This window comes from Pan troglodytes, chromosome 6 (genome assembly GCF_028858775.2).
Source record: "Pan troglodytes isolate AG18354 chromosome 6, NHGRI_mPanTro3-v2.0_pri, whole genome shotgun sequence".
Taxonomy (NCBI): Eukaryota; Metazoa; Chordata; class Mammalia; order Primates; family Hominidae; genus Pan; species Pan troglodytes.
The window spans coordinates 38369957-38396141 of NC_072404.2; the positions used below are offsets into that span (position 1 = coordinate 38369957).

Sequence of the window (26185 nt, forward strand, 5' to 3'; positions counted from 1 at the left end):
AAGTGATCTTCCTGCCTTGGCCTCCCAAAATGCTGAGATTACAGGCGTGAGCTACCACAAGTAGCCTGGGTCCTTTTCAAGATATTTCCTCCCATTCCTTTGGTCAATTTGACTATCTCTGCATTAAAGCCATTCTGTCTTTGTTGTTGCTTTATAATTCAATAATTTACAATTTTATAATGGGGGAGAGTTTCTACAAAATTATATCATCTGTGCTGGTCAGAATAGCATATCTCATTGTGGAAAAGGCAACAATAGGTCACGTCCCAGTTTTATAAATAAGGAAATAAGGTCAAACTCAGGACTCCTGACTTTTAATTGAGTTTTCACTTCATCTCCCTAAAAAGTTCCTATCACTATATAAATTAAAAGTGTTGTTTGAGGAAAATGAGGGGCTGGCTTTGCTGCATGTATTCAATCATTTCTGCTCAACAAATATTAATTCCTTCTTTTTAGCAGTTATCAGATACACAGGCATGTAGACACTCTTTGTAAAGTGCTAGGTATGTGTAAGCTATTACTATTATTATCATTGTGGTACAAGAGATATATTTGGGGCCAGGCGCAGTGGCTCACGCCTGTAATCCCAACACTTTGGGAGGCCAAGGTGGGCGGGTCACGAGGTCAGGAGATCGAGACCATCCTAACACGGTGAAACCCCGTCTCTACTAAAAATACAAAAAATTAGCGGGGCATGGTGGCACACGCCTGTAGTCCCAGCTACTCAGAAGGCTGAGTCAGGAGAATCGTTTGAACCCAGGAGGCAGAGGTTGCAGTGAGCCGAGCTCGCACCATTGCACTCCAGCCTGGGCTACACAGTGAGACTCTGTCCAAAAAAACAAAAGAAAAGAAAGAGATATATTTGGATCCTAGCACTTTGGGCGGGTGGATCACTTGAGGTCAGAAGTTCGAGACCAGGCTGGCCAACATGACAAAACCCTGTCTCTACTAAAAATACAAAAATTAGCCAGGCGTAGTAGCGGGTGCCTGTAATCTCAGCTACTTGGGAGGCTGAGACAGGAAGAATCACTTGAACCCAAGAGGCAGAGGTTGCACTGAGCTGAGATCATGCTACTGCACTCCAGTCTGGGTGACAGAGCAAGACTCTATCTCAAGAAAAAAAAAAAATCGGCAAAAGACATGAACAGACACTTCTCAAAAGAAGACACACATGTGGCCAACAAGCATATGAAAAAATGCTCTAGATCACTAATCATTAGAGAAATGCAAATCAAAACAATGAGATAACATCTCACACCAGTCAGGATGGCTAATCCTAAAAAGTCAGAAAATAACCGATGTTAGTGAGGTTGCAGAGAAAAGGGAATGCTTATACACTGTTGGTGGGAATGTAAACTAGTTTGGCCACTGTGGAAAGCAGTTTGAAGATTTCTAAAAGAACTTAAAAAAAACCACCATTCAATTTAGCAATCCCATTAATGGGTATATACCCAAAGGAATATAAATCATTCTACCAAAAACACACATGCACATATATGTTCACTGCAGCACTGTTCACAATAGCAAAGACATGGAATCAACCTAGATGCCCATCAGTGGTAGACTGGATAAAGAAAACGTGGTCCATATACACCATGGAATACTATGCAGCCATAAAAAAGAATGAAATCATGTCCTTTGCAGCAACATGGACAGAGCTGGAGGCCATTATCCTAAGCAAATTAACACAGGAACAGAAAACCAAATACCACATGTTCTGGTTTTTTGGTTTTTTTTTTTTTTTTTTTTTTTTTTTTTGAGACAGAGTCTTACTCTGTCACCCAGGCTGGAGTGCAGTGATGAGATCTGGGCTCACTGCAACCTCTGTCTCCCAGGTTCAAGCGATTCTCCTGCCTCAGCCTCTTGAGTAGCTGGGAGTACAGGCATGCGCCACCACACCCAGCTAATTTTTGTTTTAGTAGAGACGGGGTTTCACCATGTTGGTCTGGCTGGTCTCGAACTCCTGACCTCGTAATCCGCCTGCCTCGGCCTCCCAAAGTGCTGGGACTACAGGCGTGAGCCACCACCCTGGCCACCACACGTTTTTATCTCACTTTATAAATGAAGTCCCCATGGACACAGAGGGGAATAACAGACACCGGGCCTACTTGAGGGTGGAGGCTGGGAGGAGAGTGAGCATCAACAAACTTCGTATCAGGTAGTATGCTCACTACCCCGGTAACGAAACCATTTGTACATCAAACCCCAGTGACACGCACTTTACCCATGTTACAAACCTGCGCATGTACCCCCTGAGCTGAAAATAAAAGTTGGAAAAAAAAAAAAAAAAAGAAAAAAGAAAGCTCTTTTTGGGGAAAAACTCACAAATCTGCCCCCTCCGGTGATGGCTAACCGATATAATTCAAACAGCTTCCCGCCATCTTTAAGGAAGCAAATGGCTTTCCCATTCCCCTTCTTTCTCGTAGTGCTGCCCTTCTCCTGGCCCCAGGCTGCTGGAGAAACGGAGGAAAGCAGACAGGGGCCTACCTTCCAGAAGCCTTAGGAACACCACGGCCATGGGCGTGGGAAGGATACCCTTGGGATTCTCGCGAAACATTCTCGTGAAGGGCAAAGTCGAGTGAGACCAGGATGGGAGCTCCAGGTAGAGGGACAACAGAGAGGAAGGAACAGAGGGTGAAATCCCTGTGCCAGGAGGCTTCCTGCAGGGGGAGGTGTGAGGGGCTGGTGGAGGTGAGGAGGAGCCGTGGGGCCAGGACGCTGTAGGTGCCTGGTGAGCAGTGGAGGCAGTGAAGGGCTGTCACCAGGAGAGCGACATAGGAGATGTGCTGTTTTGTTTATTTATTATTTATTTATTTTTGAGACAGAGCTTTGCTCTGTCGCCCAGGCTGGAGTGCAGTGGGGCGATCTCTGCTCACTGCAACCTCCGCCTCCCAGGTTCAAGTGATTCTTGTGCCTCAGCCTCCCAAGTAGCTGGGATTACAGGCACACGACACCACGCCTGGCCGATTTTTTTTTTTTTTTTTTGTATTTTTAGTAGAGACAGGGTTTCACCATGTTTGTCAGGCTAGTCTCAAACTCCTGACCTCAGGTGATCCGCCCACCTTGGCCTCCCAAAGTGCTGGGATTACAGGCATGAGCCACCGTGCCTGGCCTCGAGATGTACTGTTTTAGAAAGATCTGTCCTCACAGACGTGTGGAAGAAGCTAGGAACGAGGGAGAGAAGAAATGAGGAGAAACAGGCCTGACTCCTCCCAGGTGAACCTCCTCCCTTGGCCTCCCAGGCCCTCACTCCTTCCGTTCCCCTCATTTACTAGGAGAAGAATTCTGTGTCCAGAGCACCCCAAAACCTGAAGGCAGAATGCAGTCCTGGATTGTTGTGGATCTTGGCTGCGTTTAAAAAGAGACCTTGCTGAGCCTATGTCCTGAATAAAATAAAGGAAATGGGCTCCTGGTTTCCAAATATTTCTTTAGATGGGAGACTCTTTGATCAAACGAAGTCCTGCCCTGATAAAATGAGGAGTATGGCAGCAAGGGGGCACTCCCCCAGCACGTGGAGGTCCAGGCTCCCTCACTGAGGGCTCTGTGACTCAGGGTTTCTAGCACTGTAGCTGGCTCTCCTGCTTCAACCGAGTTCTTTTATGAGTGTATCTGAATATTAAGCTAACACTTGTTTCATTGCTTTGAACAAGGTGTGCTTTTGAGAAGCATGGTCAATACAGCAGGATTGAATGTTTTTATGCCCCTGTAGCTTAATAAGGAGATCATAATTCATTTAAAATGGATTGACTCCCATCCTAAGCCTGACCAGCATTCCATTCTTATATTAAAGAAATAATCCAAAAGGAAAAAGAAAAGTTATAAGCATGAAGTTCTCTGTCACAGCATTTTACATAATAGTGAAAATTGGGAACCACCAACAGAGAACTGAGTTACACACTGAAGCATAATACTAAGTGTGATACTCAGTGTGATGTTGGACAACTAATAAAACAAGCAATGTGAGGCTGGGTGCAGGGGCTCACACCTGTAATTCCAGCACTTTGGGAGGCCGAGGTGGGTGGATCTACCTGAGGTCAGGAGTTTGAAAACAGCTTGGCCAACATGGTGAAACCCTGTCTCTCCTAAAAATATAAAAATTAGCCAGGCGTGGTTGTGGCCACCTGTAATCCCAGCTACTCAGGAGGCTGAGGCAGGAGAATTGCTTGAACCAGAGAGGCAGAGGTTGCAGTGAGCTTAGATGGCACCACTGCACTCCAGCCTGGGGGACAGAGTGAGACTATCTAGCTCACACCTGTAATCTCAGCACTCTGGGGGGCCATGGCAGGTGAATCACTGGAGCCCAGGAGTTTGAGACCAGCCTGAGACTCCATCTCTATTCAAAAAAAAAAAAGGCCGATGTGGTGGCTGGCCGGGTGTGGTGGCTCACGCCTGTAATCCCAGCACTTTGGGAGGCCGAGTCAGGTGGATCACCTAAGGTCAGGAGTTCAAGACCAGCCTGACCAACATGGTGAAACCCCATCTCTACTAGATACAAAAAATTAACTGGGTGTGGTGGCGCATGCCTGTAATCCCAGCTATTTGAGAGGCTGAGGCAGGAGAATTGCTTGAACCAGGAGGTGGAGGTTGCAGTGAGCCAAGATTGCAGTATTGCACCCCAGCCTGGGCAGCAAGAGCGAAACAGTCTAAATAAATAAATAAATAAATAAATAAATAAATAAATAAATATTAAAAACAAACCAATCATTGTGAACGCTGGGGGAAGGTGGAAAAGAGAAAAATGCAGAATACAAAATTAGACAAAGGGACGAGGCACCCGGGAGAATAGGAATCGAACTTGCTTCCATCTTCATTTCTTCTCTCTTCTTCCTGTATTTTTTCTCCATTTCTTCCACAAGAACTGTGAGAACACGGGAAATGAGTTGATTTATTAGGGTGATTTACTACAGTGATTTTCTTCTGCTTTTAAGTTGTTACTCTTTGGGAGGGCAGGAGCTTAGAATCCAAGTGCAATAAAAGGTAGAGAAGATGCTGTGTGTGGGTAAAAGCAGCGTGGAGCTTCCTGGGCCATCTCAGCTAGACCAGTGCCTTTTTTTTCCCCACTGGGCCCTGAATATATCTCCATCACCTTCCTGAATGCACTGGGGTAACCATCTGGTTTTGTAACAAGCTGTGAGGAGCCTGGCATGTAGTGGGCACTCGATGAATACGGTGAGAATAACAAAGCATTCCTTTGCAATGCAGGACTCAGTTGTTATGGCTTTCAAAGAAGGCAATGTAACTGACATACTGAGATCATTAAACAGCACAGGAACTAAGAAGGCAAAAGAAAGCAGTGCTTTCAACTATTCCTGTTTTACAGAGTACTTGTTGAAACTGTAAAAAGATATTTAGAACCACAAAAACTAGGCCAAGGGTAAGAAAAACTCTTCATACCCAAGAGAATTCAGCTGACCAAATTAAGTCTGATCCAGAATAAACAGCTCTCATCTGGAAATCTAGCAGTTCCAGAAAGTACTGTCCAAGGGGAAAAAGACCCACAACGTTGATCTGCATAATTATATAACCCTTTAACAAAGAGATAAGAAGCGCTATCATGCTGGAGTGCATGGGGAAAATCAAATGTGAGCATGAGCAAAGCTGGGCTCACTTGAGAAAATAACAGGTCTCAGCCCTCAAAGAAGAGGACTTTGTTACTGAAGAGAATCTGGGCTTATGTGCCCTTTCTCATGAACTTGACCAACCTCAGTGTGTTTTCTCTGTGTTCACCCAACATCCAAAACCAAAAACAAGGTTTCTATTACCAACTCCCTCCAGCAGAAATTACTTACAAATAGTCATGTGAGGAGCATTGCACATGAAGGAACACATTGGAAACTAAACTGAAGCTTGGCTATTACAAACAGGTCAAGACTATTCATGTTGGTGTTTTACCAAGAAAAGCATAATCACTATCCCCTTAAAAGCCAATTAAAACATCAAATAAAAACGAAATCTGGCCAGGTGTGGTGGCTCATGCCTGTAATCCCAGCACTTTGGTAGGCCTAGATGGGCGGATCACCTGAGGTCAGGAGTTCGAGACCAGCCTGGCCAACATGGCGAAACCCCGTCTCTACTAAAATATAAAAATTAGCTGGCTGTAGTGGCGTGCGCCTGTAGTCCCAGGTACTCGGGAGGCTGAGGCAGAAAAATTGTTTGAACCCGGGAGGCAGAGGTTGCAGTGAGCCGAGATCATGCCACTGTACTCCAGCCTGGGTGACACAGCGAGACTGTCTCAAAAAACAAACAAACAAAAAACCCCTAAATGCTAGATGGGAAGAGGAACTTAAAACATAACTTTCTTTCTCCAACATATGTAAAAATCCAGGCTTGAAATTGAAAGCGGGGGCTTGAAGAGAGATCTGTACACCCATGTTCACAGAAGCATTTTCCACAGAAGCCAAAGGATGGAAATAACCTAAGCAGCCATTGACAAATGAATGGATAAACACGATGTGGTGTATCCATATGAGAGGGAAATTCTGACCCATGCTACAACATCAATGAAGCTTGAAGACGTATTTCATGAAATAAGCAAGTCACAAAAAGACAAACACTATTATATCTGATTCTGATGTAGAGCAGGTGAGCCCCAAAATTGGGGCTTGCCCCAGGACTAAGGTTCTTGGCTTTGCCCAAGAGAGAATTCAAGGGTGAGCTGGCGGTGTCAGCAACTTTTATTGAAGTGGCAGTGCACAGCAGCAGTAGCAGAGGCACTGCTCCTTGTGGGGCAGGGCTACCCCCATAGGCTGTGTGCCCAGAGTAATAGCTCAGAGGCAGGTCTGCAGTCATATTCATACCCACTTTTAATTATACGCAAATTAAGGGGCAGATTATGCAGAAATTTCTAGAAATAGATTAACTTCTGGGTCATTGGCTCATGCCATGGAAATGGGTGGTAACTTCCAGGTGTTTTCATGGCAATGGTAAGCTGACAATGGGTCTATCTTATGGAAAGGTGCTTTCGCCTCTTCCCTGTTTCAGCTAGTCTTCAATCTGGTCTGGAGCATGAGCCCTGTCTCTGGAGTCGAGTCCTGCCTCCTACCTCAATTCCACTCCTATGTGGCAACCAGAGTAGTCAAATTCTCAGAGACAGAAAATAGAATGCCGGTTACCAGGAGGTAGAGGGAGCCAGAATGGGAAGTTAGTATTTAATGGGTACAGAATTTCCATCTGGGAAGATAAAAAAGTTCTGGAAATGGATTGTGGTGATGGTTACACAACACTGTGGAGGTACTAATATCAACAAATCGTACGCTTTAAAATGGTTAAGATTGTAAATTTTATGTTATGTGTATTTTACCACAATTTTTTCTTTTTTGAGACAAGGTCTCACTCTGTTGCCTAGGCTGAAGTGCAGCAGTGTGATCATGGCTCACTGCAGCCTTGACCTCTGGGGCTCAAGCAGTCCTCTTGCCTCAGCCTCCCCAGTAGATGGGACCACAGGCCGGCACCTCCATGTTTTTTTTTTTTTTTTTTTTTGGAGAGATGAGGTGTCACTGTGTTGCCCAGGCTGGTCTTGAACTCCTGGGTTCAAATGATCCTCCCACCTCAGCCTCCCAAAGTGCTAAGATTATAGGCACCAGCCACTGTGCCCGACCTACCACAATTTTTTCTTAAAAAATTCAGGTTTGATTCCACAGAGCCTTTGTTTAACAATGGGAAAGGTTCTAATTTTATGTCTTCTACTTTTCCTGTGGATATTATATGTTATTCTCTACATGTGTTAATTTCTGGTAAAAAAATGACTCTGTTACATTCTGCTTACAACAGAGAAATGTCTTCTACTTTTCCTGGGATATTATATGTTATTCTCTGTATGTGTTAATTTCTGGTAAAAAAATGACTCTGTTACATTCTGTTTAAAACAGAGAAATATAGGCCAGGCGCGGTGGCTCACGCCTGTAATCCCAGCACTTTGGGAGGCCGAGGCGGGCAGAAAACAAGGTCAAGAGATCGAGACCATCCTGGCTAACACGGTGAAACCCCGTCTCTACTAAAAACACAAAAAAATTAGCTGGGTGTGGTGGCAGATGCCTGTAGTCCCAGCTACTCAGGAGGCTGAGGCAGGAGAATGGTGTGAACCCGGGAGGCGGAGCTTGCAGTGAGCCAAGATCGCGCCACTGCACTCCAGCCTGGGCAACAGAGTGAGACTCCGTCTCAAAAAAAAAAAGAGAGAAATATATATTTCTCAATACATAGGAGTCCACCTAAAAAATTATAAAGAGGTTGTTCTTTCCGTACCCCCCTCTGTGAACCTCTTGTAACACCTCATGACAATAATGAGAGTAGTTATGCAGGTCAAATTCCTTACCGATAATGCTCCATCTTCTAACCATCAGTGAAAATTAATCTTTTTGTTTCATTCACTCATCCAATAATAAGTTATTACTAACATATATTGAACAATTACTATACTATGTGCCAGGAAATGTGCTAACAACTTTAAATGCATAATAGATATTTAGTTACTCTTAGTAGATAGTTTTCCCAATTTTTGGAGGAAAAACTTGAGCCGAAGTAGAACTCAAATTTAGATCAAGCTGGGCACAGTGGTGTAAGCCTGTAGTCCCAGCTATTCAAAAGGCCTCCAAGGCAGGAGGGCTGCTTGAGGTCAGGAGTTCAAAGCCAGCCTGGGCAACATAGCAAGACCTTGTCTCAAAAAAAAAAAAAAAATAGGATCATACCTAACATACATAATTCATCACACTCAAATGGCCATAGAGCTTTAGAGCTGGGAAATACAATTAGCGATCTTCAAGTTCAGATGCCCTCATTATTGTTTACCTTCTTCTATTATGAAAAATTTCAAATATATTCAATAGTAGTCAAAGAGCAAAATAAACTTCTTTTTATACTACAGTAAACCACTCAGTGTCAATAATTATCAATGTACGGCCGATCTTGTTTCATATTTACCCACACTTATTTTCTTCCATCTCATATAACTTTTTTTGCTGTATTTTTTTTAACTTTTTATTTGGAAATAATTTCAAATTTACAAATAAGTTGCAAAGATGGAAATAATAAAAAGAACACCCATTACCATTTACCCAGATTCACCTGTTAACATTTGTACTGCTTATTTGTACATGCTATCTCCCCCTGCACAAACACACACTCACATACACTTTTTTCTGAACTATTTGAGGCTACATTATAAACATCATCATCTTTTACTCCTAAATACTTAATGTGTATTTCCCAAGAAAATGACATTCTCTTATGTACCATGGTACAGTTATCAAATTCAGTAAATGTAAACTAATTCAATCATTTTATTTTTTCTACCATTTCTATTCCAATTTTGTGAATTGACCCAATAATTTTTTTTTTTCTATAGAGATGGGGTTTTGCCATGTTGCCCAGGCTGGTCTTGAACTCTTGGACTCAAGCAATCCATCCACCTTGGCCACTCAAAGTGCTGGGATCACAGATGGGAGCCACTGTGCCCGACCCCAATAATGTTCTTGACAGCATTTCTTTTCCCTCCATTAGAGGATCCAGTTTTAGGTCAGGTATTGCATTCAATTGTCAGATTTTATTATTTTTTTATTTATTTTATTTATTTTTATTTTATTTTATTTATTTTATTTTATTTTATTTTTGAGACAGAGTCTCACTCTGTTGCCCAGGCTGGAGTGCAGTGGCGTGATCTTGGCTCACTGCAACCTCCACCTCCCAGGTCAAGCGATTCTTCTGCCTCAGCCTCCCAAGTAGCTGGGATTACAGGTGCGTGCCACCATGCCCAGCTAATTTTTGTATTTTTTTGTAGAGACAGGGTTTCGCCATGTTGGCCAGGCTGGTCTTGAACTCCTGACTTCAGGTGGTCCACCAACCTCGGCCTCCAAAAGTGCTGGAATTACAGGCATGAGCCACTGCACCCAGCCTGTCAGTCTCTTTTAATTAAGAAAATTTCGGCCTGGCACAGTGGCTCATGCCTGTAATCCCAGCACTTTGGGAGGCCGAGACGGGCGGATAACGAGGTCAGGAGATCAAGACCATCCTGGCTAACATGGTGAAACCCCATCTCTACTAAAAACACAAAAAAATTAGCCGGGCGTGGTGGCGGGCGCCTGTAGTCCCAGCTACTCAGGAGGCTGAGGGAGGAGAATGGCGTGAACCCGGGAGGTGGAGGTTGCAGTGAGCCGAGATTGCATCACTGCACTCCAGCCTGGGTGACACAGTGAGACTCTGTCTCAAAAAACAAAAACAAAAACAAAAAAAAAGAAAAGAAAATTTCCAGAACCTTTGTCCTTTATGACATAGACTTTTTGGAAAAATAAATTCCTCTTTCTTCTTTTAAGATGTTCCTTGTGTGGAGGTTGTCTGCTGTTTCCTTATGATTAGATTCAAGATGTGCACATCTTGACAAGGTGACTCTAGTCAGTATACTGACTAGGTGATATTGTGTCCTTTTCAGGGTATCACATCTGGAGGCATATGATGGCCAGTGTCAATACTGATCACCAGTTAAGGTTGTTGCCTGATTCATCCCTGTACAATTACTGTTTTTTTCCTTCTTAGAGATAATTAACAGTCTGTGGGGCAACACTTTGAGATCAAGAAATATCCTGCTTATCATCAAAATTTCCCCTAGATTCAGCATCTGTAATTAGTTACCCACTGCTATTATGCCAAATCTTAGTAGCCTAAAGCAACAGATACTTATGAACTCAGACAATTCCTATGGGTCAGGAATTTGGCAGTGGCTTGGCTGGGTGGTTCTGGCTCAGGGTCTCTAATGAGGTTGCATTTAAGCGCCAGCCAGAAGCTGCAGTCATCTGAAGGCTTGCCCAGGGCTGGAGAATCTACTTCCAAGATGATTCATTCACATGCCTGGCAAGTTAGTGCTAGAACTGAGAAGGCCTCAGTTCCTTATCACAGGGAACTTTCCATAGGGCTACTTGACTGTCATCATGACATGACAGCTGGCTTCTCCTAGAGAAAGAGATCTCAGAGAGAAAGCAAGGAGAAAGCAGTGCCTCCTGTGACCTACTCTTGGAAGTCATACACTGTCATTTCCACCATATTCATTCTATTTGCCCACTTGATTCAAGGGGAAAATTAAGCATTAACTTTTTTTTTTTTTGAGACACAGTCTCACTCTGTCGCCCAGAAAATAACTAGAAATTGCTTTAAAAATTATTTTGATTAGAAATTAAATATCATAAAACTTAACCTTTAAAAAAATCACAGACAATTTATAAGATACATTAAAAAGTACTATATACTTCTAAGAAAAATTTAGCTTTAAAAGCATTGATCAGAAAATAAGAGAGGTGAAAACAACAGAGCTAAGCATTTCCCTTGGGTATCAGAAGAGAGGAAACAAAAAGAAGTGAGAATAAGGACAGGAATTGGTGACAAAGAGAAACACAATAAAACCAAAGAGGACTAAAAAAAGGTATAACTTTAAAAATATTAAAACAATAGACCTCTAGAGCAAGTCTAATGAAGGAAATAAAAGATGCAAACAAAAAGCAAATGAAAAAGGGAGAAATAACTATGGACTCAACATAATTAAAATAAGAAGAGTAGGCTACACAATTTGCTAATAAATTGTAAAACCTAGGTAAAATGGATACATTTCTGGAAAATCATAAAACAACAAAACTGGCACAAAAAGAAATAGAAAACTTGAATAGAACAAAAAGCATTCAAATATCTGAAATAGAAATCAAGTATTTTCCCTCCCAAAAAGCCCTAGAATGAGATGGTTAACATGGATGAGTTATTAAACTTTCAAAAAAATCTTTTCCAAGTTGCCAGAAAGTAGGAAAAAAAAAAAAAAAAAGAACACCAAAAACAGACACAACAGCTCTTAATAGGAGACCAATATTAATTCCAAATCCAAATAAGGAGAAGTCAACCAAAGAACAAAAGATCACTTCGCAAATATGCATATACACAAAAATTCCAGTAAGAATGTTAACTGACTAAATTCAAAAGGCATTATCCATTTGATGACATATATAAAATGGGCAAAATTCCTCTAAGGACATAAACTACCAAAGTTCACTCCAGATGAACTGGAGAGCTTCCTAATGAAATTGAATTTGTAATAAAAAACCTACCCACAAAGAAAGCTCCAGGCCGTGAGGGCTTCACTGCCAAATTCTACCAAACACTTAAGGAAGAGATAATACCAATTCTACACAAAAATCTCTCTGAAAACAGGAGACAGAACACTTGCAAATAATTTTAGGAGATGACATTACCCTGAAACCAAAACCAGACAAAATCATTACGAGAAAAGAAAACTACAACAAATATTCCTCATGAATAATAGACGAAAATCCTTAAAAATATTAGCCAACCAAATACAGCAATATAGAAAAGAAATACTACATTTGAGCAGGTGAGGTTTATCCCAGGATACAAGCTAGATCAACACTCATATTATCAAAAAATGTGTCAACTTCCAAATATGGCCGAGTTAAGAAACTGATATCTCCCATTCTCCAAAACAACTTTAAAGTTGGACAAAATTATTTAAAAAAACACTCATATAGGGTTCTAGAAATTAACCAAAAGGAAGCAACAACGTGGGAAGCATTGATTCATAAAAAACTGAGAAACTCTGGGTAAAAACAGTGGGAGTCTGTGGCATTTTTACCTAGTTTGCTCCCATCCACCTCGGCACCACCCCCATCTCCCCCATACTGTTAGTGAAATAGTTCTTTTGAAGGGGGCGGGATGGAGTATGACTAGTCATAAAAATAACCTTTACTACTGGAGCAGGCTGACCTGATTTGGGGCAGACAGCTAAAAACCTACACTCAGAGGCACTATCAGTAAAAGTAGAGAACTCAGTAGGAAATGAAAGGCTGGGTAGCCTTGCCACTCTCTTCCTTTAACCAATGTCAAAATTAAGAATTTATGAGCCAATGCCCTTGATCAAAGTTACGTATTTCTAAAAATACTAAAGTTACAACTAAGTTATTTCTAATTTGCAAATAACATAGCTTATAGCATTTTTTTGGCCCTGGCATAATTTTAGGCTATGACAGAAAATGACAATAATCGCTTTAACCTGAATTAATACCTTAACTGGTTCATGTTCCCCAGTGAGTAAAACAGATTCCATAAATGCAGGACTAGGGTTATTTCACTTGTCTTCCTGCTCGCACTCTGCATACTGGCTGACTCACCCACCTTTCAGCTCTCATCCTCAGAGCTGACTTCCAGGATCCTTCCCTGATGCTCCTCCTGTGTATTCCTGCAGCACTCTGTACTTCATTTTTTATCATAGCCTTTATTACACTGTATTATAACTGCTAAGAATTGTTTCTATTTTCCGAATTTTCCGCTAGACCATACCTTAATCAGTTTTCTATCTCTAGGATACTTTCTACTATCAGACACACAGGACGTACTGAATGAATGAATGAATGAATACATTTTCAACTATAGTTTTAAAGTTTTAAAAATCCACAGATTGTAGACCACCCATTTCATGGTCCATGTGTTTTCAATCTTTTAAGCAAAAACAACCCTTGTTCTTATGAAAACCTGTATGAAAGAGATTAAGGTTAAACTGCCCTGGGTAAAAGAGAGGCTAGGAGACAGGGGAGTAGACAGCCCTCAGGGAAGAGTCCTGGGAAGTCCTAGGACTTCACATAACCCAGTTTCAAAACCATAGCATTAATCTAGTACAGAAAGAAGAAAATCACCTATAAAAATAAATTATAGGAAAAAAGGTAGTTTATTTTTTCCATGTTGGTTCTTGTGCTGCTTTTTTAAATTAAATCTTTGATAGCCTCCTGACTTAGGATGTGCTGATTAAAACACCAAAATAAAATAGGCAAAGCAATTATGGACAGGGAGAATCCTTAAAATTATAAGACAGACTTCTCCATTTTATCTTCCCTTCTACTCTAATACCAAAAACAAAAATCTTCTTTAAATAAGACTAACTTAGATTAAATTATCTATAAAGGCTTATAAAAGCCTTTTACAAGTAATGACTTGAAAACTGGGGAGAAAAAAGAATGAGACTATAATACGATCTCCAGTTAAGGCTCTAAAGATGGTGTCTTTACCAGTTACAAAGAAGCTAGAGAAAAACGACTGTATAGACCTTAAAATTCGATCTTTAATCTCTAGAGTTTTCCTGCTTTAAAATTTTAAAATTTTAGTGATAAAGAAGGACCAATAAAATAAGAGATTGTTTTAAGAAACTAATTTTGGAGAACAAAAATCTATATACAATTACATTTACTTTCTATTATATTAAATACATAAAATAATAGGTGAACAGACTTCATCCTAGAATTTCATTTAATAGTGATACTTGAATAACTCAATTTATTCTTAGCTTATTCGATTCTTTTCAAGTCTTTCAAGTTTAAGCAAAAAATGCACTTACGTCATCTGCAATACCAAAAATTTTAGATGTCAAGTATTTAAGTATGACAGTTCCAAATAACCAAAAACATCCTTGAATAACCTAAAAAAAGAAAACAAAAATAACTTTGATGCTTCATATTCCACAGACATAGGCTAGGAAGAAAAAAATAAATGCTTTAATCATACATGAAATACATATTACTATCTACAAGAGAAAATGCTAGAAAATGCATCTCAATTTAAAATCAAGCATGTTGCTCAAAATCAAGGGACAGTAACTAAAAATAAAAATATAATCATACAATCTTATCAAAATTAATATACTTTATAGAAGATTTACACAACCACTGCAGTTAAATTCCCTTTAACAGTTTCTTATACATGCACTGTTTCTCAGATGAAACATGAGTAATAAATAAAACTGGAATTTTTAAACTACATACCCAGGATTAACTTTAACTTGTTTCATAAAAAGGGCAATTTGGTACATTAAAACTGAGCCCTAAAATACTATAAAACTGTTGGATCCCCTGAGTTACATAGATCATTTTCTTAAAAGTAAAACATAAAACCAATGATATATTTTAGAGAAGAAAAAACATAAGCATTAAAATAGATTGATTCTCACCCATAAACTAAGTTCAGATACATTTATTTTCAGGAAATGTGGTTTCATTGCCAGAATACCCTGAGTAGAGAAAAATAACATAGTATACACAGTTAATACTTACAGACATAAATTCAAGTACCAAAAAATTCTTCTAAATAATAAGATTCTCAAGTACCTAAAATTGAGCACACAGTCAACTTTCCACATACCATCCACATGCTCATGTCTATAGTCAGTGACTTCAAGGTATAGCCCTATTATCCAAAGTCAATTAGGTGAAAGCGTGACTTTTTAAAGTTGAAAAAGGAATCACCATATGTAAATGTCTACGACTGATTTGACATATCTGATTTATCTCTGAGCCATGAGGTATATAACATTTTCAGAATTGCATATAGGCATAAGATTTTCCTTTAGCTAAAAATTACTGACTCTTAGGGTAAACAACAAATGAAATGTTAATGGATCAACTAAATACTTCTCTTGTCAAATCTTAAGTATTTTCAGGTAGTAACACTCCCAAACTGTATTACCCTTGGGGAGCTAAAACTACTTCAAACATGGCAAAAATATGATTAGAGATCACAACATAAATACTTGAAACCAAATTAAATCTTTTTGGAAGTTTCTGAATACCTGAGAATACAAAATGTGATACAATTCAGGTTTCAAAGTGATTAATTATAAATATATGCAAATATGTTTATAGTTAAATATGCACAAACATGCTGTACTCCCTGTTATCATTTATTTTTATACACCAAAATATATGGAATATACATAAATATGCTTAATTCATATCTAAGACGCACCTCAGTGTGAAGCATCTGGCAGCATACCTGACATACAGAACTGAAGAGAAATTTCCTACAAAAGGCACTTAAATTAGATTTTATTTATATGTAATATTTGATTCAGTGGTTTCCTTGTCCATAGTACCAAGATTCATGTACTTTATCCTGGGTGATAGCAGTACATGACAAAGTACATATGTAAAATATACAACTGAGTACTTTGTCACTTTGACACAGAACTGAAGAACTACACTTATTAATCCCGAAGTTATGATTTTTCTTGTTGTTGTTGCTGAAAAATACAGCATTATGCTAATTGCTAATTTCTGTAGCTAAGTATACCCAAGGTACAACCTGAAAAGGGTGGTGGCCCAGACTGGGAAGAGGCATATTTTTAAGAAATGGGTTTTTAAATAAATATTATTTGTAAAATAATGAAAATGGAAGTTTCAAATGTAATGGCTTCTAGAAATTAAGAAACCCCAAATGATCTGAGTAACTTAATTACTCAAGAAGTAGAATACATTCCAATTATGACAGTGCAATACGCTTTTAAAGTCATCGGGAAACTAAAGCACATGCACTTTAAACACAAGGAATAACAAGTTTGCAAAACATTTTAATGGAAACCCACCAAAAAAAAAGGCAGTCTTTAAATTTCAGAAGACTTTTAGACTTACAAAGTCATCCTGCCAGCCGGGCGCAGTGGCTCACACCTATAATCCCAGTACTTTGAGAGGCCAAGGTAGGCAGATCACCTGAGGCCGGGAGTTCGAGACCAGCCTGACCAACATGGAAAAACCCCTCTCTACTAATAATACAAAATTAGCCGGGCATGGTGGCATATGCTTGTAATCCCAGCTACTCAGAAGGCTGAGGCAGGAGAGTCACTTGAACCTGGGAGGCAGAGTGAGCCGAGATTGCGCCATTGCACTCCAGTGTAGGCAATGAGAGCAAAACTCCATCTTTAAAAAAAAAAAAAAACACAACAACAACAACAACAACAAAAAAACAAAGTCATCCTGCCAAATGTAGCAGAAGGAATTAGATGACCTTCCATCAATTTGTTCTAATTCTGTAAAATAATCTCTCCATAAGCTAAAGCTGTTCTTGGTAGTGATTTAGCAATATAAAATTGAATCATCACCTTACTTAAACCTTCTGAATAAGTCCATACAAGTAGACAAGGGGCAAAAAACAAAACAAAACAAAACAAAACAAAAACCCTAAGTAACCAAGGCCTTGATCTTCTGATCACTGTGGAATGAAGAGGGGAGGCTGTTGTAAGACTGCAGTTTGAGGAAAGGGGTTCAAAAAGTGGAGCAGGAGTAGGATAAAAATGGAAAGGAGGAAGGGAGAAGAAAGCATATAAATCTTTCTGAAATGATACTAATTTTTAATTGTTTTTTTTTCCTGTTTTGAAAGTGAGTACTTAAACACCATCACATCTAGAATATTAAGTAAGACACTTAAGATGGTTCCTACCGAAAACCCTCATGAATCCTAAGCCAGTGAAGAAGAAATTGTTAAACCATTAATTTCAAAAACAGCCATATAAGTAAGGAATATTTACCCAAATAATTACCGAAGAAGCAGCATAATAACAACATTGAGTTCCCAAACATCACAACAAAACAAAGTGCAAGAGAAATCTGGAAAAAATCCAAGAAAAAAATATAAGTAATGCACATAAAACAAAAAACCTTTGTTTTTTATTGTGAAAATTGTACATGCCCATAATAAACAGAATTCAAACTGTTCAAAAGGGACTATAAGATTAAAACAGCCCATTATCCATCCCACACTTCAAGCTCCCAGAGATAACCATCAACAGTTTCCTGTGCATCCTTCCAGACAACATGTATAAATTCTAGTTTATATATTTTGTTAAAACACAAACGGACACTTACCCCACAAGCTATACTATTTCTTGCTTTTATTCGTAATATGTTTCAAAGAGCTTTCCATATGCATGCAAGCCAATCTAATACATTCTGCTTAAGAACTGGAAAAAGTATTCTATTCCACAGATGTACCCTAATTTAACTAGTCCTCCAAATACTGCGAAACACTTAAGAGCTTTCCACTTCTATTTTGTTTTGTTTGGATCTTCCTAATAAAAACACTGCTATGATAGACATCCTTATGTGTATACCTTATGTACATGTCAGTACATTTATGAATAAATTACTAGAAGTGAAACTGATGGATCAAGGATATCCACATTTTTAAATTCAATACAAATATTGACAAATTGGCCTACAAAAAGATTGTGCCAATTCCCTTTCCCACCAACTGGGCAGGAGAGTTCCTATGGATATATATTCTGGCAACACTGTATTATTCTTTTAAATATCTGCCAATCCAGTGGGGAAAAAATGTTACCTCATTGTTTCACTTTTCCATTCTTTTAATAGTAGATGAGACACAGCACCTTTTATTCTATTTGCTGGTTATGTTGTCTTGTGTGTATGTGTGAACTGCTTATTCCAACTGCCCATCTGTCTATTGGGCTTTCATTATTTTCCTTAACAGCTCTCTTCATATATTACAGAACATAGCCCCAATATCCAGAATATAAAAGGGACTTAAACAAATTTACAAGAAAAAAACAAACAACCCCATCAAAAAGTGGGCGAAGGATACGAACAGACACTTCTCAAAAGAAGACATTTATGTGACCAACAAACATATGAAAAAAAAAGCTCATTATCACTGGTCATTAGAGAAATGCAAATCAAAACCACAATGAGATACCATCTCACACCAGTTAGAATTGTGATCATTAAAAAGTCAGGAAACAACAGATGCTGGAGAGGATGTGGAGAAATAGGAACACTTTTATACTATTGGTGAGAGTGTAAATTAGTTCAACTATTGTGGAAGATAATGTGGCGATTCCTCAAGGATCTAGAACTAGAAATACCATTTGACCCAGCAATCCCATTGCTGGGTATATACTCAAAGGATTATAAATCATTCTACTATAAAGATACATGCACACATATGTTTATTGCAGCACTATTCACAATAGCAAAGACTTGGAACAAACCCAAATGCCCATCAATGATAGACCAGATAAAGAAAATGTGGCACATATACATTATGGAATACTATGCAGCTATAAAAAAAGGATGAGTTCATGTCCTTTGCAGGGACATGGATGAAGCTGGAAACCATCATTGTCAGCAAAGTAACACAGGAACAGAAAACCAAACACTGTATGTCCTCACTCATAAGTGTCAGTTGAACAATGAGAACACATGGACACAGGGAGGGGAACATCACATACTGGGGCCTGTTGGGGGTGGGGGGCTAGGGGAGGGATAGCATTAGGAGAAATACCTAATGTAGATGACAGGTTGATGGGTGCAGCAAACCACCATGACACGTGTATACCTATGTAACAAACCTCCACTTGCTGCACGTGTATTCCAGAACTTAAAGTATATGTGTGTGTGTATATATATATATACACACACACATATATATACACACACACATATATATAAAGAACACAGCTCCTTATCAAGTAAACATATTGTAAATATTTTTCTCAGTTCATTTTTGACCTTTGTGGTATTTTTTGTATTATGGTTATTTTCTAAATATTTATGTTAGCAAATGTATCTTTCATTTCCTTTAGGTCTTTGGATTTATCTGTCATTTAAAAAGGCACTAAAAATAAAATAATCCATATTTTCTTCTAGAAGTTTTATTTTTGATCCATATATATCAATTTCAATGTGAATTTCAGAATCAGCTTAAGTTTCAAAAACTAAAATTTTTATTAAAATTGCTTTATTCAATAACACATGTTGTTTATAGTTATATCTGTTCAACATTGAATCTTTAGATCCCAAAGCAATACATGTTCCTTCCATTTCTTTAAATCTTCTTTTACATGCATTAGCAAGTACGGTTTTCTTTATACAGATCCTGCATATTTTCTTGAGTTTATTCTAAAGCATATTATTTTTGCTGCTGTTGTATCAAGAATCTTCATATTTTCTGATTGATTGTATATAGAAAAATTATATTAAATATGCATCAATGAATATGATTTCATTGTTTCTAGTAGTTTATTTGGATTTCTCAAGTATTCAAAACGATATCAACTACAGACAATGATATTTTTACATCTTCCTTTGAATTATTTTTTAGTCAATTGTATTAGCTGACATTTCTGCAACAATATTAAGTAATAAGAGAGGCAGTAGGCATATTTACCATGCTTCTGGCATTAATGGAAATAGGAAATTGTTCTATGGCTTCATCATTTTATGTGATACTAGTTTTTCTTTTGAGGTGTGGGTATCTTAAATTTCAATGAAATATCCATCTATTTTTACTTGATTATGGTCTTAAACACCAAAAATTGATGTTGACTTTTATCAAATACCTTTACAGTATCAAAGGTATTATTATATTATGGATTTTTTTTTTTTTTTTTTTTTGAGACAGAGTCTTGCTCTGTCACCAAGGCTGGAGTACAGTGGCGCGATCTTGGCTCACTGCAAGCTCCGCCTCCCAGGTTCACGCCATTCTCCTGCCTCAGCCTCCCAAGTAGCTGGGACTACAGGTGCCCACCACCACACCCGGCTAATTTTTTGTATTTCTAGTAGAGACAGGGTTTCACTGTGTTAGCCAGGATGGTCTCCATCTCCTGACCTCATGATCCACCCACCTGGGCCTCCCAAAGTGCTGGGATTACAGGCGTGAGCCACCGTGCCCAGTCTATTATGGATTTTTTCAAACTTCTCAATGTGATAAATCATATTAATAGAATTTCTAATATCAACACATTCCTGAATTCCTGGAATGAGGCACTTAGATACAAATTTATGTAAAAAATCTGAGCAAAACTACAAAACTTCAATGAAAGTAATCAAATAACTTTATAAATACATGAAGTTATTCCACGTATAGGAAGATTCCATATTGTCAAGATGCCAGTTCTTCCCAACTTGATCTATAGATTCAGCACAATCCCAATCATGAGCCTAGCAAGTTACCAATAAAGTGATTCTGAAGTTTATATGGAGATATAAACAACCCAGTATAGAGCCAACTCAGTACTGAAGAGCAAAGTCAGAGGACTGACACTACCCCACTTCAAGACTTACTATAAAGTTACTGTAATCAAGACAGTGTGGTATTTGTGAAAGAAGACACGAACAGATCAAGGGAACAAAACATAGAGCCCAGAAATAGACTCACATATATAGTCAAGTGATATTTGACAAAGGAGCAAAGGCAATACAGTGGAGCAAAAATTGTCCTTTCAACAAACGGTGCTGGAACAATTAGAGATCCACATACAAAAAAATAAATCTAGACATAGACTTTACACCCTTCATGAAAACTAACTCAAAACAGACAACAGATCTACATGCACATTGCAAAACTATAAAGCTCCTAGAAGATAACATTGGAGGAAACCTAGATGACCTTAGGTACGATGATAACTTCTTAGATAAAACAAAAAGGTACAATTCATGAAAGAAATGATTGATAAGCTGAACTTCATTAAAATTAAAAACTTCTGCTCTTTGAAAGATAGGACATGATTGAGAGAAGATATCTGCAAAAGACACATCTGATAAGGGATTGTTATAAAAAACATACAAAGAATTCTTAAAACTCGACAATAAGAAAATGAACCACCCAAGGAAAAATAAGCAAAAGATCTGAATAGACACTGCACCAAAAAAGATACACAGATGGCAAAAAAAAAAGCATAATAAAAGATGTTGAACCAAATTAAAACAATGAGATACCATTACACATTTATTAAAATGGCCATAATCCACCATGACACCACCAAATGCTGACAAGGATATGGAGCAGCAGGAACTCTCATTTATTGCTGGTGGTAATGCAAAATGGTATGGCCACTTTGGAAGACAGTTTGGCAATTTCCCAAAAACTAAGCATACTCTCACCATACCATCCAAATATCACTCTCCTTGGTATTTACTCAAATGAACTGAAACATCCATGTAAAAACCTGCATACAGATGTTTATGGCAGCTTTACTCATAATTGCCCAAACTTGGAGTTAACCAACAAGTTATTCAATAGGCGAATAAATAAACAGTGGTACATCCATATAATGTTAATAAAATGTTAATAATAATCAAGATCGAAATGAGCTATCAAGCCATGAAAAGACTTGGAGGAAACTTATTTGCTTTTTACTAAGTGAAAGAAGCCAGTATGAAAAGGCTACATACTGTATGGTTCCAAACACATGACACTACACAAAAGGCAAAACTATGGAAACAGTAATAAGATCAGTGGCTGCCATGGGTTAGGGGGAAGGAGGGATGAATAGGTAGAGCACAGAGGAACTTTATGGCTGTGAAACTGTTCTACAAGATACTACATGGTTGACACATGTCATTATACATTTGTCAAAATCCAGGCTGATTGTGGTGGCTCACATCTGCAATCCTAGCACTTTGGGAGGCCAAGGCAGAAGGATCCCTTGAGCCCAGGAGGTCAAGGCTGTGGTGAGCCATGTTTACACCACTGAACTCCAGCCTGGGCAACACGGCAAGACCCTGTCTCAAAAAACAAAACAAAACACAACAACCACCCATAGAAAAGTGAGGCCTAACATAAACTACGGACTTTGGGTGATTCTGATGTGTGATGTAGGTTTATCAACTGTAACAAATGTACCACTCTGGTGCGGGATGTCAATAGAGGGGTAGGTTGTGCATGGTTGAGGGCAGGGGGTATATGGGAACTCTATACTTTCTGCTTAATTTTGCTATAAACCTGGCTGGGTGCAGTGGCTCATGCCTGTAATCCCAGCACTTTGGGAGGCCGAGGTGGGCAGATCACATGAGGTCAGGAGTTCAAGACCAGCCTGGCCAACATGGTGAAATCCCATCTCTATTAAAAATACAAAAATTAGCTGAGTGTGGTGGCACGTGCCTCTAATCCCAGCTACTCGGAAGGCTGAGGCAGGAGAATCACTTGAACCTGGGAGGCAGAGGTTCCAGTGGGCCAAGATCGTGCCACTGCACCCCAGCATGGGTGACAGAGCGAGATCCGTCTCAAAAAAAAAAAAAATTGCTATAAACCTAAAACTTCTCTGAAAAATAAAGATTTTTAATTAAGAAACAAAAACCACAGTGAGATATCACCTTATACCTATTAGGATGGCTACCATCACAAAAGCAGAAAATAAATGTTGGTGATTACATGGAGAAAATAGAACCTCATGCACTGTTTATAGGAATGTAAAACGTACAGCTACTATGGAAAAGTTCGGCAGTTCCTTAAAAAATAGATTTACCATATGATCAATCCAGCAATTCCACTTTTGGGTACATACTCAAAATAATTGAAAACAAGATCTCAAAAAATATTTGTTCATAGCAGCATTATTTACTATAGCTGAAACATCGAAGTAACCCAAGTATCCGTGGACAGACTGAATAGATAAGCAAAATCGTGTGTGTGTGTGTGTGTGTGTGTGTACACACAATGGAATCCAAGTATCCATGGACAGATTGAATGGATAAGCAAAATCGTGTGTGTGTGTGTGTGTGTGTGTGTGTGTGTGTGTGTGTACACACAATGGACTATTATTTAGCTTTAAAAGGAAGGAAATTCTGACATGCTTCAACATAGAAGAAACTTGGGGACAGTAGGCTAATTGAAATAGGCCAGTAACAAAAAGACAAATACTGTATGATTTCACTTACATGACATACATAAAGTAGTCAAAATCACAAAGACAGAAAGTAGAATGGTGGTTTCCAGGGGCTGGGAAGATGGAAGAATATGGACTTTAATGGGTATAGAGTTTCAGTTTTGCAAGATGAAAAATGTTCTGGAAATAGATGGTGGTGATGGTTGTAAAACAATGTGAATGTACTTAATATCACTGAACTGTATAATTAAAAATGCTTAAGGTGGTAAATTTTAAGTTACATGTATTTTACCACAATAAAAAATGGAAAAATAATTTTTTGGGGATAATTCTATATATTTTTTCTTTTTATAAGTATAAGAATTTAGAAATTTATAAAACGATAATGGAAGAAGATAGAAAATAGTAAGTCATATAATAAAGTATGTATCATTTACCCAAGGTAGGTTTTACTGCTAACTACACTGTGTAATTTTATAATTATATAACTAAAACTTTGAGTCAAGGCCCTCAGCCATAGTTGTCTATGTGACCAGCCAACTCTGAAGGCTTAACATTTAATCTGATTTATACTATAAAATAAAAAACTATTTTAAATAGTTTGGGAAAAAATAAGCCACATCTAAAAAATGCATAATTACTGTCTAACACATTCATGAACAAGGATGTAAAAATCCTATCAAAATGACAGCAAACTGAATCCAGTGACATGCAAAAATTGTGTTTAGCCCAGAAAAGCAAGTTTATTTAACGCTAGAAAATTAATTAATGTTAATTCATTACAGTAACAGATTAAAGAGGGGGAAATACACAGAATCATGTAAACAGATGTATGAAAGCATTTCATGAAATTTAACATTTATTAATTTCTTTTTAAAAGTGCTCAAAGCATGATGAGGACATGTTAAAAAGAAAGAGAAGTCAGCTTGAATAGTTGGACAAGTGTGGAACAATTGGAGCATCAACATAAGTAACAAAAATAATGGATTACACTGCACTGACTAAAATAGATGTCATTTTCTTTTGGACACAAGACAAACTGGTAAAAGATTTGAATAGGAATTTACAACAGTGGAAACATGAAGGGCGTATAAACAAACCAAAAGATGCTCAGCTTCATTATGAATCAGAGAAAATGCAAATTAAGGTTACAAGATACCATTTTACATGAACCAGATTAATAAAATAAAAAAGGATGCAGAATAATATAAGCTGCTATATATTGCTGTTGGAAGTAGTCCAATCGTTTTAGAAAAACAATTTGGTATTTATAAAGTTGAACATGTACATAATTTACCACCCAACAAGTTTACTACTAGGTAAACACCCTAGAGAAACTCTCAACATAGGTGCCCTAGGAGATATGTGAAGAATGTACGGCATTATTTATAACTAAAATAAGAAGTTGGGGAGAGAGGAGAGAACCTAAATGTCCTTCAACAAGAAAATGAATAAATGAATTACGCTTTATTTATATGATGGAAAATATAAAGCAGTGAAAATATTTGAATTCTAGTTACATATAAGTAGCAGAAATCTGAGTGAAAAAATAGTACTTATAAAATGCCATTTGTATAAACCTTACAAAGAATGTGAACATTTAATAATAAAAATTTATACTATTTAGTAATCCACATATGGTAAAGTTATAAAGAAAAGCAAATTGATTACGATTCAAAAAGTCAGAATAGTGGTTACCTCTAGGAGCAGTGAGGGGATGAGCTCAGGGCATACAGGACTTAAAAGTAACGATAAGGTTCTATTTTCCATTTGGAGAGTAGACTCCCGGTTGTTTATTTTATGACTGTGTTTATAACTTCCTTGCACATTATAAATGTTCTTTTATATGTATAAATTGTTAAGAAAATGAAATTGGGATATTATGACAGTTGTAAAATTATCAGGAAAAGAAAACATCAATATAAAAACAAATGAGAGAGAAGACAAATGTTTGTTTTTAAAGGATAACCATTCAAGAACATCAACCAATCGGCTTTAGGGTCTTTATTCTAGCTGTTCCACCAACCTAGGTATCAGTTTCTTTGATATCTACTTGGCTAACTCGTTCTCCTTCTTCCAATCTTTGTTCTACTCCCCCTTTTCAAGAAGACCTGCCCTGACCACCTCATTTGATTTTTCCATCTCCTACCCCCTGATCTTGGTGCTCCTGATCTGCCTTACCCTTAACTTTTCTTTCTTCTAAAATCTTTTTTTGTAATTTTTTATAGAGATGGGGGTCTCACCCAGGCTGGTCTTAAACTCCTGGGCTCAAATGTCCTCTTGCCTCAGCCTCCCCAGGCCACCATACCTGGCCTCAAATCCTTATCACCTTCTAACACCCTACAAAATTTACCCATTTACTATGTTTATTATTTATCTTCTGTCTTCCCTCCTTCCCCCACTCTGTTAGAATGTAGTAATATGAATGCTGGTGTATTCCACATGCCTGGATAGTTGACACTCAGCAAATGAACTTTTTTTCTTTTTTGTAGAGACATGGTCTTGCTATGTTGCCCAGGCTGGAGTGCAGTGGCATGATCATAGCTCACTGCAGTCTCAACCTCCCGGGCTAATGCGATCCTCCCACATCAGCTTCCTAAATAGCTAGTACTACAGGCATGCATCACCATGCTAGGCTAATTTTATTTTATTTTAGTAGAGATGAGGTCTGGCTCTTGTTGCCCAGGCTGGTTTCAAACTTCTGGTCTCAAGTGAACCCCACCTTGGCCTCTCAAAAGTGTTGGGATTACAGGCATAAGCCAC

The 26185-nt window shown here is 38.4% G+C and overlaps 1 protein-coding gene across 12 annotated transcripts in view; it reads right to left on the reverse strand.

The window, feature by feature from the left end:
* The window catches only part of LOC107966650 (protein C-mannosyl-transferase DPY19L1-like), an 88208-nt gene that overhangs the window by 24925 nt on the left and 37098 nt on the right, over positions 1-26185 (reverse strand). For 5 of the 12 annotated variants that reach the window (XR_010158424.1, XR_010158425.1, XR_010158422.1 and 2 more), the window contains exons 6-7: positions 14978-15037; positions 14369-14449 (exon numbers count right to left, since the gene is read on the reverse strand). Coding sequence is in view for 1 of the 12 variants with exons in the window: in XM_063814162.1 (XP_063670232.1) it covers positions 4808-4858; positions 14369-14449; positions 14978-15037 (192 nt within the window). In the remaining 11 variants the exon portion in view is untranslated. Of the gene's footprint in view, positions 1-4698; positions 4859-14368; positions 14450-14977; positions 15038-17326; positions 17406-26185 lie in introns of those variants that run through there. The other 7 variants (XR_010158428.1, XR_010158426.1, XR_010158427.1 and 4 more) reach the window with 4 other exon arrangements.